The following is a 12,635-nucleotide window of genomic DNA, read 5'->3' as shown; positions in this document are numbered from 1 at the left end:
AGTGCCATCTTACTGAGAAGGGCACCCAGGTCTCAGGATGCCATGCTGCTTCTCCACCAGCCCCTTGGGATCATCCAGCCAGAGAACAATTTGCTGGCACCATCCCTGGCATCCTCCTGTCAGAGACAGGCTCCATATACCCGGGGCCACCTGAGGAGCAGCAAGGGGAACTGAACCTTCAGTCAGGAGATGGGAAACTCCGAGGGGGGCAGCCGACCCGCAATGTCCACTGGGCTGTATTGAGGGGTCTGTAGGGTTAGAACCAGGAGCAGGGCGTCAGGTCTCCAGGACACAGACAGGGCTGGACTGCAGGACGGAGGTCCAGCTGCCAGGGGCAGTGAGTTCTGTCATCAAAGCCAGGGCAGCGGCACTGGGTGGAGATGCTGGGGTGGAAGGAGACTGAGCTAGATGCCCCAAGTCCGAGAGGTTTGGACCGAGAACCTGAGAGGGCCTCGGCTTGTCATGCCACCAGCTGGGTGGGCACAGAACCTCGGGGAAAGTTCCTTTGCTGCCAAAGGACATCAAGCAAGGCGACCACTAATCAGGACTGAGATTGGGAGGCTCTCCTTCCTCTTTGAGCACCAGAAGCATCTGTTTGCCAGAATTCCCGCATCTCCTGCCTTTCCGGTCGGCGGACGTTCGCCTGGACACAGACATGCCTGCCCCCCTCCCCATCCAGATCCCAAGGGGAAGGTCCATAGTCCCAGGGTGGGAGGGATTCGCCACCCTGATGAGGTGCGACACCCTCTCTGGCTGCTTCCCCTCACCCCCCTTCCCCGTTCCCGAGGGGTGTGCCTGCCCCATCTGCAGACGAGACTGATGTGAAATGAATCCCACGGAGTCATGGCAGACCTCCCAGCCCTTGGTGTGGTGTCTGCATACAGACCGTGCTGTCTCCCCATCTCCCCCCTCACGCCCTCTCAGTGGGTGGCTGGAGGTGGGGAGACTGAGTTCTGACTCCTCACCATGGAAGACTGGCTGTTCTGCCACCTCCCCACGGTGCCCCATGACACGCTGAGCAGGGCTCCTTGGCTATGGGAGGCCTGGTTCCTCTGCCCCTACGCTCTTCTGCTCTCCTCTCCTCGGGGAAGGACCCGGGACTTGAGAGGGTTAGCGCACATTCCCCATGCTCTCTGGCCTCAACCGCCCCCCCCCCCCCCCCCGATTAAAACCAGGACTTTGGTCCCTACCAACCATTCGTTTCCATAACATGGAGTTCCTTCTGCTCAGCCCGTGAGGCTGTGTGGGGCGGCCCCAACCCCAGCCTGGGGGCCTGAGGCTGCACTAAGGGTCCACAGGGTCATGAGATGGGGCCCAGGGAGCCCAGTTCGCGGGCAGGAGGGGGTAGGGGCTGCCCCCTGCCAGTCAGACCTACAGGAAGTTGCATAACAGAGATGTTTATTTTTGGTGAGGCTGAGTGGGATTTCTTCTCTTTAAAAAAAAAACAAAAAAAAAAACACCCAAAATATAAAACTTATTTGTCTGCCAGGAAGATAAATATCTCTGCTGAAAGCTCTTGGCCCAGCTGCCAGCGGCAGTTCACATGAAGCTGTCACCAAGACCTGGCGATCTGTGCCAGGCTCACATGGTGTCATGTGTGATCCCGTGGGCCAGCCCACCCCCTGGGGGTGTCGGCACTGGCAGTGACCCCCTGAAATGTCCTCCTGGATCTGCTTCCAGGCTCCCTCACCTCCACCCCCTCATCTTCAGGGCCTCAGAGAGGGAGGTAGAATGACATGAAATGTCCCTCGCAGCTCCCCCCCTCGGCCCCCCCATGAAGAGAGCCCCGGGGTACCCACAAAGCCTGGAGCGAGCCTGAAGCCTCAGGACCTGGGCAGGGTCAGGACATCTGGGCCAGCGGCCTCGTCCCAACATGTACTGCCCACTGCTTGGGATGCGTCCCAGAAGAGGAAAGCGAGGGTCAGCGTGACCCTCATGCTTGTGGTGATCGGAGCCTGTGTGTGAAAGGTTCTGTCAGAGGCTGCGCACATGTGTCTCATCCATCTGTGATGTCATCTAACTCCAGCTACAGACAGGGACTGCGGCTCCGAGAGGGGCTCACACCCTGTCTGCAGATACCAGCCTGCTCCCTCCCCACAGGGCCACACACGCACTTGCACTCAGGTGCTCCGGCGAGCGTCTGCCCACTTGGCGGACTTCTCCAGGGCCAGTCCTCTGCTGTTGGCCAGCCCAGACCACCCTGGGAATAAGGACGCTGGCAGGAACGTGCACAGCCAGTCGGTACTGTGCCGCGTGCTTTACATGGTGGCCACTTCAATCCGACAACTACCCTATGAGGATACCTATCCTGCTGCCCTCGTCAGCAGGAGGAAACTGAGGCACAAAGAGGTTCAGTGAAGTGTCCAAAGCACACAGCTGGAGAGTCATCCCTGTGGGATTCATACCTAGGGTCGGGCTCCAGAGCCCTTGCTCCAACCCCAGAGGCCATTGTGTCTGCCCATGTGCTAATAGGGCTCTTTGGATGCAGACACACCACTCCCACCGGGGCCTCTGTCTCATCCCTGACCTGCATAGGTTGACTGGTCCTTTCCAGCTTCTAAGAACTGGTGGGCGGAGCCCCGTTCTGACAGAGAGCAGTGGCTGTGGGCCTCCAGCTTTGTGTAAATTAACCAGCCCCTCCCCCCCAACGGAGGGGCCCGGACACTGCTTGGCCAATTGGTGAGACCAGTGTGGAGGGCAAGGGATGTGGATTTTTGGAGAGGGATCCGCAATTCCTGCTGAACCTCCAAAAGACACCAGGCCAGGAAAAGAGGGGCACTTCCGTCTGCCTCAGCCTCTCCTCCTCACCCCAAGCTCAGTTGGTCCAGAAATGACAGATGAATGAGTTTTCCCTTCCATCTTGGGGGTCCAAGGCACTGACTCACACCCTCCATGCCCAAAGGAGAAGTTCTGGCAAGGGGGGGCCTTCTAGAAGGAGGAGACTGGGCTCAGAAGGGCGGGAATTAAAGGTCATAGATGTCATAATGACTGACCCATATTCACATAACATTGATGCTAAAAAGGGACCATTTTGAGATGATAGTAAAGTCTCAGAGAGGGAAAGGGACTTGCCCAAGGTCACCCAGCATGGTAATGGCAAGCCAAGATTAGAACCCAGGCCTCCTGACCTCACATCCAATGAGACAAGTCAGAGGATGGCACCTCTGACCCTCCTTGCTCTCTTTCTTGATTCAGTCACTGGTTTCTGACCTTGTTTCCTTCCCCCTCAGCCAAAGAGAGCTCCCTGAGTGAGCCAGAGTTGCCACCCGACTCTGATACCGTGGGGATGGACAGCAGCTACCTCAGTGTGAAGGAGGCTGGGGTGAAGGGGCCCCAGGACCGGGCCAGCGCCGACCTCCCCAGCCCACTGGAGAAGGCTGACTCGGAGAGTAACAAGGGCAAGAAGCGGCGGAACCGGACCACCTTCACCAGCTACCAGCTGGAGGAGCTGGAGAAGGTCTTTCAGAAGACCCACTACCCCGACGTGTACGCACGGGAGCAGCTGGCCATGAGGACGGACCTCACCGAGGCCCGCGTGCAGGTCAGTGAGGGTGCTTGGGGCGGGGGGGGGGGGGGGGGGACTGTGAGAGCAGGGCCTGCCCTTGGAGCTGAGCCTGCCGACTGTCCCTCAGCCTCACTGTCTTCACCTCGTCCAAGGAGAGCCCCAGAGGCTCCCAGCCCGCCCCTCATGGCCCTGCTTCACTTTAACATTGGGCTCCTCCCTTTGGTTGGAGCAGGAGTGGGAGAAGAGGGCCCTGGGGGGGGGGGGGGAAGAGGGGGCAGGAAGCTTGGAAGCTGTATTTGGGCTCTAAATGGTGTGAGAGTCTAAGTGGTTTCATAAAGGAGTAAATGACTAGGTTCTGCTAGAGAAGATCTGTCTCTTAGAAAGGAAACAGGGTAAACTTAAAGACATCACAGCAGCCCAGCTTAAAGACCAATCCAGCTCTTCCTTCTGCCCAAGATGGCCACCTACTCCTCTGTATTTCAGGTCCCAACTCTATATGCTTCCTTTGAGAAATCTTCTTGACCTTTATGGTGAAAGCAGAAGCCCTCTGCACTACCCAATCACACAACAAACACAATACAACACAATAAAATCCAGCACAACTCAATTCAATACAACTCAGCTCAACCCAAACCAACAAAACACAACTCAACACAACAACAACACAACAAAATCCAGCACAGCTTAATTCAGTACAACCCAACTCAACCAAAACCAACACAATGCAACACAACTCAACACATCTCAACCCAGCCCAACCCAACAAAATCCAACACAACTCAATTTAATACAATCCAACTTAATCAACACAACTCAACACAATGTAACTCAACTCAAACCAAGTCAACTCAACACAACACAACACAACACAACATAACACAACCAAACCAGGTCACCTACTGCCACATTATCCTATTTTATTTCCTTTGTAGAAATGACTGGCTTACATTATTTTGTGTTTGTCTCCTCTCACTGGAATATGAGCCTTTGAGAGCAGGTACTATGTGACTGTTCATCCCTGTATTCCTACCAATTAGAGAAAGCCAAAATCAGAGAAACAAAGGCAAAAAGTAAATATTTGTGGACCAGTTGACCTCATTTGTCCAGAGAGGGTGTCCCCGCCACTCTGTGTGAAATTACATACAGCAAAGAAAGAACCAGACAGGAAACCAAGACCTCTGAGTACCCCAAACAGGTGACAAAACTTACGCACTAAAGCTCAGGCCTCAGCTTCACACAGAGCATCATGCTCATCCTGCTTTCCACCCCAAAGCTTGTTAGAAATGGCAAATAAAATGTCATCAGATAGCAGGTTTCCCCCTCAGTGTGCTAGGGAAGTCAACAGCTTGAGGAAAAGGGGAATTTTTTTTCCTTTTTTTTTTTTGCAGCTCAGCTCAGCTCAGAAGGACTTTCAGTGCAGGGACAAAGAGCCCTGCCTTACTCAGCAGACCCCAAGGGCACCACCTGTGGCATTAGTTCACTAAGGAGTCTTATCAGAGCTCTTCCAAGGCGATACACGCTTCACCAGTCACACCAGGCGGAGGGAGAGACATTTGCAGTGCAGGCCAGAATCATGCTGTACGATGGCTAACATGGGAAGGACCGGCCGTTTCAATAAATACGTAGCCATCCAGAAGTGGTCTGTACCACAGTGATGTGAACAGGGGGGTTAAGCCTAAGCTCCCGAGGGCAGGCTGTTTGTTGTTTTCCGCTCTGCCCCCGAGTGAGTGTTTGGGGAAGGAAGGCAGGGCAGGTTTTACTGGGTTTCCAAAAGCCATCTCACACCCACTGTCGGGGATCACCGGCCACATGACCTCACATGCTCAGAGTCTGGCCAGGAACCCCAGAATCTGGCCTCAGCTCAGCAGATGGATTTGGCAGGAGGTGGAGAAGGGGTCGGCTGGAATGGAACATTCCTGTAGGTCAATGGTTCTTAATCTTTCTAATGCCGCAATCCTTTAATACAGTTCCTCATATGGTGACCCCAACCATAAAATTATTTTCGTTGCTACTTCGTAACTGTAATTTTGCTACTGTTATGAATCTTAATGTAAATATCTGTGTTTTCCGATGGTCTTAGGTGACCCTGCTAGTGGTTCTGTATAGCCTAAGACCATCGGAAAACACAGATATTTACATTACAATTCATTAACAGTAGCAAAATTACAGTTATGAAGTGGCAATGAAAATAATTTTATGGTTGGGGGTCACCACAACATGAAGAGCTGTATTAAAGGGTCGAGGCATTAGAAAGGTTGAGAATCACTGCTATAGGTGCTGTGTTGGTGTGAGATTAACCAGCTCATTTTCTGTGTAGGATGTGTGTACGTATATGTGTGCTGTATGTGTTCCTAACAAGTGGATGGAAGTACCCAGGGGTAGAATTCCCTTAGTATAGAAAGAAGGATGGCCCTTCCAGTACTAAACATGGAAATGACACTGGGGCATGCCGAACATTTTTCGGTCACCACTAGCCAGCTAAAATGGTATTCTCTCTGCACACACACGCACACACACACACACACACATCTATGCCTGCCCCACCAAAAGGAGTTGAGAAGTAGCTTATAATGGAAGATTCATTATTTTCACCTAAGAACAGGAACAATTTCATAAAATGGGAAGGTCATCATGTCAGAAATCTAGGCTTGGGATCATCGTTGCCACTGAGCACAAACTTCACCTCTGAGCTTCCCAGCAGCCAAGGCAGAAAGGGTTGCCTGTCTTCTGATCCAAAGGGGCGATCCTAGATTTGCAGGGTGTTAGTGCTGGAGAGGATCACCTGGTCCTCTCGTTTGATGACAAGGAGCAAGCGGCTGGGGAAGAGAGTGATTGTGGTCCGGGGACTCGGGAACAGGCCGCGGTGGCAGTGCTGAGACTAGGATCTGAGACTCGCGGTTCCAGCCCGGGGCTTCTTTCACTTCAGTTTGCTGTCCTAGGACTCGGGCCAGGTTGCTCCGAGACGTCTTTGTATGAAGGCCCTGGCAGGGTGGGTGGGATGTTCATGTGCGTCAGACCTCTGGGTTGAGCCCCGAGCCTGGCAGTGCCCTGGGGGCAAAAGGAATAGTGGCGGAACCCCCTGCCTGCCTCCGCTCAGTGTGTTTGGGGCCCACCACCAGCTGGTGGGAAGCCCGGTGCCTGGGTGGGGGGCACAGGAGGTGACCGGGGTGCCGAGATGGGCCCTTCCTGGAAGAAGCCCGGGGCTTGGCCCTGCTCCAGGGGGCTGCAGGGGCCTCTCTCTGTGTGTCTGGGATTCCAATCTGCGCAGCTGGTGTCTGAAGACAATAAGACAGAGGCCTTCCCCGCCCTGGGCCACCCCGCCAGGGCCCCAGATGGGCTGCGGTTAGCAGGGCCTCTGCCAAGAAGGTTGGTTCCTTGGGGAGAGGTCTGCGCCGATGGGTTCAGGCCAGAGGGGCGGGGAAATGGGGTGGTCTGGGGTGAGACACACAGAATCTTGCGGCCTGCTCTCTCCTCCTGGGGGTGTGCCATGGAGACAAGCCTGGGGCACAGGGAATCTGGGTGGAAGCAGGAGGGTTGCTCTCAGAGTGCCAGGCTCCAGGGGTCAGAAATAGAAGGACGCAAAGCCTCAGGACCCATGAATGTCGGCACAGGACGGCCCGTGAGGATGCCCGTGCCACCGCCCCATCTATGTGGGAGGAGGCTGCAGACCAGAGAGGCTAGTTTAGCTTAAAGCCGGATCTGGGCAGAGAGCTCTAGCCATGTGCACAGGGTGGGGCCCAGGGAGGGAGGAATTGCAGGGGGAGGTGGCAGGTCTGCTCTCAGCAGCCTGCTCCCCCACAGCCAGCGGCCTCCCACCATCTCCATCTTCAGCCCTCAGCCTGACCCCACCCCCCCACCCCTCCCCAAGCCAGTGCTCTCTCTGCCTCCTCTCCCTCGCCTGCTCATCTATCTTCCCAGATAACCAGGTCTCCCCTCTGCCGGCCTCCTCCTCCCCCACAACCAGCTCCCCCACATTCCATCCCCCGCCTCTGCTCCTCCCCTCAATTCCAGGCTCCTTTAGGGACCCTGGCCCTCTCCCTCCCCGCTGCGTCCCTCCCAGCCCATCCAGGCCTGCGGAGCCTTCACCGGCACCTCTCCACTCTGCGTTCCCTCACAGGGACCCTGAGTCCACAGGCTCCCAGAAACCTCTGCAGGCGGCAACTGAACCTCTTCTTGCCTTCTCCCCGCCCCCAAAGAGAGAACGAAGGAGCCATATATCTTGATGCCTCCGGTGGGCTTCTCCCCTCCCCCCGGCTCCCCCCACAGAAAGCCCTGGGAGGTGGAGGAAGGAGCGGAAAGACTGAGCTAAGCCTGCAGGAAATTAAACATGAAATGAAAACAAGCTCCTCTGATGCACTCTCTCATCCTGCCCCCAGCCCCCCATTCCAGGCTGCTGATAAAGGGGGATCCCGTTTCAGCGGTGCAGAGTGGAGATCTGACCCGCCCTTGGCTCCCAGCAGGCGCTGGGGCAGGGCCGAGACCCCAGGCCCAGGAGAGGGCCGGTCTCCAGGGAGGACACAGGAAGACTGCTTCTCCTGCACCACAGTCAGGAGTGGGGAAAGAGTGACTGAAAGAAACTTCGGCAGGCGTGTGTGTGTGTGTGTGTGTGTGTGTGCGCATGTATGTGTGCATGTGCATACGTGTGGGGGGGTGTGGTGTGTGTGCATGCATGTGTGTGTTACACTTGTGCCCATACATACTTGGGGCTGGGGGGAAGGGAGGTGCAGTACACACTCCCTCCTCCCCCCACCCTTCCTACCCTCGCATGAGATACATACGGTATACTTCAGATTTCTTGAGCCTTTCCTCTAGTGAAGGACAGCAAGAAAGGCCAGGCGCTACCGTGTTTCCCCGAAAATAAGACATCCTCCGAAAATAAGACCTAGCACATAGAAAGATAAGATATCCTCTGAAAATAAGACCTAGGGCAATTTTGGGAGAAAAAATTAATATAAGACACTGTCTTATTTTCGGGGAAACAGGGTATAAATAAACAAATGTGGAGCACTCTAAAAATGAATGGAATTTCCCACCTGTCTCACCTAAGAAGCATCACTCCTGGGAGATGTCAGTACAAATATTGGCCCATTTTCCAGAGGCAGAAACGGAGGCTGTTGGCAGTGCCAGCACCCCCATGGGGCACTCCGTTCCTGGGCGACACTGACAGCCTGTGCAGAAAGCATGTCAGCTGCACAGCCCACAGGCCGCATGCCTCGTTTATGGGGTCCGTGTTAGCCTTTGGGTTTGACAGGCTTGCTGCCCAGCCTGCCTCTGGGAAGCCCAGCTCCCGCCTCTGACTCGGCCCCAGGCCATCCCTGGCTTGGAAGCCGATCCCTCTGCACCCCCTCTCCCACCTGGTGATTCCCAGTCAGGCAGGGCTCACAGGCCCTGAAGGGAGCTCTTGCCCACAAGCCTTGGGCCAGAAGTGCCCCAGGCACCCCCCATCGATCCCAGCTCCTTCACCTGCCCTGGACACCACCCCCCTACTCAGGCCCCTAGTCAGGCCAGCTTCCACCACCCATGCTCGGTGACAGGTGGCCTCCAGCCCTCTTCCCATGAAGCCCCCTTTCTGAGTGAGCGCTTACACGTCTGCCTCTGCTGACAGCATCAGGGGCAAACCCCTGCACTTGGCCCCCGAGGTCCCCGCTGTCTGACTTCTGCTTCCTCGATTCCTTTCTCCCACTGCTCCCCAACTGGGCAGTGTGCCCGGTGTCTCTAAACTCAGGCCTGGACTCTCCTCCCTCCAGCCAACAAACACTCCAGGCCCCGCTCCAGCCCTCCCCTCCAAGAAGCCCTCCCTGACTGCCTCTGTTGCCCAGCAGGGCCCTGTGATCCTCAGGCCCTTTAACACGGGGTTTCAGAGCCGGGAGACTATTTCCCACAAGAATGGTGGGGGAGGCAGAGTCAGGAGGGGAGGGCCTCTGGCTAGAAGGCCACAGGGAACCCGGGCCGTTCGGAAAACCACGTGTGTGGCGGTCTAATACAGTGGTCGGCAAACTCATTAGTCAACAGAGCGGCAAACCGCAGCTTGCATGCCGCATGTGGCTCGCAAGCTGCAGTTTGCCAATCACTGGTCTAATAGGACAATTTTCTGGAGGGGTATTCACGCTTTTATCAGCTTCTCCACAGCAGATCAGGCCACACCTCCCCATAAATGCTCACGACCAGGACATGTTTCATGTGTGTGACGCTTGCTTGCTCTAGCTAGATCCTGACACGTAGCAAAAATGAAGTTCCTGGCCAGGGTCACGCCCCTGGTTGGTGGAGGGTGAGCGAGCTGCCTCCCTGACTCTCCGCTTCGACCGTTCTAGATGGTAAGCCCTTGGGGATGCACACCGAAGCGGCGCTTGCCGGCAGTCCCGTGGCCTGCTGGGCTCCCGGTCACCGCTGAGGGCTGGGCCTCGGACCGGACCCTACGACACCTGCTTTGTCCTGCAGGTCTGGTTCCAGAACCGGAGGGCCAAGTGGCGGAAGCGGGAGCGCTTCGGGCAGATGCAGCAGGTCCGGACCCACTTCTCCACGGCCTACGAGCTGCCCCTCCTCACGCGCGCCGAGAACTATGCCCAGGTCAGTTCCTCTTCACCCCAGACACATGGGTGCCCCACTGGCTCCGTCCCCTCAGCTGCTGCACTCACCTCCTGAGGCAGCGTATCCGTTGGTTCGAGTGAGTTCTGAGGCCTCAAGGGCATCAGCTTTGAGATCCTCAGCCACTGACTTTGGCTTCTGGGAGATGTAGGTCTCTTCTGCCCCCTCGCACCCCCTCCACACCACCACCCACCAGCCCAGAGCCCATGCCCCCAACGCCCAGCTCCCCGCTCCCCGCTGATCGGGTACCCTGGAGGCTCTGGCCTGGGAGGAGCCGGAGGTAAATCAGGCGCTGGCCTCAAAGGGTCCACGGACAAAGAGACAAAGTCCGAAACTATATCTATGATCAGGAAGGCAGCAGCTGAGACGGGCTGCTCTCGGCTGCTTAGCTGTAGCCCCAACCTCTCACTGGACCCCAGATGAAGTCTGAAGTTCGAAGCGGACAGAACTTCTACCTACTGCAGGCCTGGCCCCTGAGGGCAGCCGCCAAAGCACCCAGCCCAGGCTCTCCTGGGGGCCCCTGGGGGACCTTCATGCTTAGAGAGGCTCCCAAGCAAGAATGGGCTCATCCTCATGCTGGGGAGAGCTCGTTGTGGGAAGAGGTCACTCAGGGGGTATTCCTATGGACTCCCCCCGCCCCCCCCCCCGCAACCCCCTCACCCTTGCCCCAGGCAGCTGGTGACATCTCTCCCTCCTCCTCCCCAGATTCAGAACCCGTCCTGGATCGGCAACAACGGGGCAGCCTCGCCAGTGCCCGCCTGCGTGGTCCCCTGCGACCCGGTGCCAGCCTGCATGTCCCCTCACGCCCACCCCCCTGGCTCCGGGGCCGGCGGCGTCACCGACTTCCTGAGCGTCTCTGGGGCCGGTGGCCACGTGGGCCAGACGCACATGGGCGGCCTGTTCGGAGCCGGCCTCGGCCCGGGCCTCAACGGCTATGAGCTCAACGGGGAGCCGGACCGCAAGACATCGAGCATTGCGGCCCTGCGCATGAAGGCCAAGGAGCACAGTGCGGCCATCTCCTGGGCCACATGACAGGGCCCTCCCGCCCTGGCCCGCACCCGCCCCACCTCGGGGCGCTGGCCACGCCCATGCTTTCCAGGCCCCCAGCCTCCCACTCGACTTTCCTCTTAGGAACCTGGCCCGGGTCAGGGGCCTGACCCTCAGCACTTTCAGCCACCCCAGGTCTGAGGCCCCGGGGACTGCTGGGAGGGAGGGGACAGCAGGCCCCTGTCCCTCCCCGCACCAAGGCCGAGATGCCTGCTCCCGGCCAGGGGCAGCGGAGGAAGCAGTGGTCGGGGTTGCGACTTCGCATCCATTAGAAGCTGGAGACCCTCTCCTCCATCCCGCCTGGTGTGACCACTGAGTCAAGTCTAAATTCCCGCCGAGACCCAGCAGCAGCCGCAATGCAGTCACGTCCGTCCATCCTTCTTCTGTGTGGCCCCCGGTCAGCAGCCCCAAGACTGTCTGGAGGACAGGCTGACCTGCAGGGTCAGCCCTCTGCCCTCCTGGCTCCTTTCCTCTTCTTAAACACCCCATAAAACCTGACCTCCTGGACCCCAGGCACCTGCCTCACCGTCACCCAGAGTGGAGGAGTCCCCATCCTGAGTGTCCCCAGGCTGGACACGCCCAGAAGGAATGAATGGGCCGAGGAGCGGGAGCCAAAGAATCCAGCGGTCACCAGCAGTGCTGACGTGCAGGAGGGGGACGCACCCGGAAACCCTGGATCTGGGTGAATCGCCAGGGAAGATGCAGACCCCACGGTACCCCCGGTGCTCAGGGGAGAGAAGCTTCCAGAGAGAGAAAGAACCACAGGGAAATGTCCAAGTGAGGGCAGGGCTCGCACACACACTCTGTCTCCGGCCCTGACATCCCGTTGTGGGCAGGATGACAGCGACCATGGGCAGGTCGGGCAGGTCTGTTCTCCATCCAGCTAGCCCCTCTGAGGGGGGAGGGGGTTGGGTTCTCCCTCCTGTCCCCTCCTGGTCACTCACTGGGGCAGCTGAGCAGTGTCTTGGAAGGACTTACACCTGGGACATTGGAGCCAGGGCCTGGGGGAGGCACAGGGTCAGGGGCGCGTGCGGGATCTGCTGGAGGACCTGTGCCCACGCTTGGTCTCCAGGCTGCCTTCCCATCCTCTGCCATCTCTGGCACACTGACATACCTTCCAGAGCCTTCCACAGTGACGGGGCTCCGTAGCCTTCCAGGCACAGGGCAGACAGCCCTCCTCATGCTTCTTCCTAAGGGATGGGAAGCCCCAGCCCCTTCCTCTGGCCTCTGGGAGGCTCCTAGGGGAGAGCCCAGGATGCCCTCCACAGCCTTGCCCTGCCTGTAGGAAGGGGCCTCCAAGGGGGAGGGCTAGGCCCCAGCCGTCACCAAAGCCAAGGCACACAGTATGTCCCCGTCCTCCGGGAGGTCCATGGCAGCCCCCACGCCCTGAAGTGCTTGTCTCTTACTCTCTCCCTTGGTCCCGCCCGTGAGGAGGGCCAGGCCTGTCAGCCCTGGGGCCTGGACGCAGGCCAGCCTCTTGGGTTGGGCAGATCCCCTG

At 57.8% G+C, this 12,635-nt stretch overlaps 1 protein-coding gene across 1 annotated transcript in view; it reads left to right on the top strand.

Moving 5' to 3' along the window:
* The window catches only part of ALX4 (ALX homeobox 4), a 33,893-nt gene extending 21,499 nt beyond the window's left edge, over nt 1-12,394 (top strand). Inside the window, exons 2-4 of the mRNA XM_036428252.2 lie at nt 3,231-3,541; nt 9,944-10,072; nt 10,796-12,394. Coding sequence (XP_036284145.1) covers nt 3,231-3,541; nt 9,944-10,072; nt 10,796-11,122 — 767 coding nt within the window. The 3' untranslated portion in view covers nt 11,123-12,394. The remainder of the gene's footprint in view (nt 1-3,230; nt 3,542-9,943; nt 10,073-10,795) is intronic.
* Nucleotides 12,395-12,635: the final 241 nt, after the last annotated feature.

This window comes from Pipistrellus kuhlii, unplaced genomic scaffold (assembly GCF_014108245.1).
Source record: "Pipistrellus kuhlii isolate mPipKuh1 unplaced genomic scaffold, mPipKuh1.p scaffold_m20_p_9, whole genome shotgun sequence".
Classification (NCBI taxonomy): Eukaryota; Metazoa; Chordata; class Mammalia; order Chiroptera; family Vespertilionidae; genus Pipistrellus; species Pipistrellus kuhlii.
Note: the sequence above shows the minus strand (reverse complement) of the source record. Positions and strands in the feature narration are given on the sequence as shown.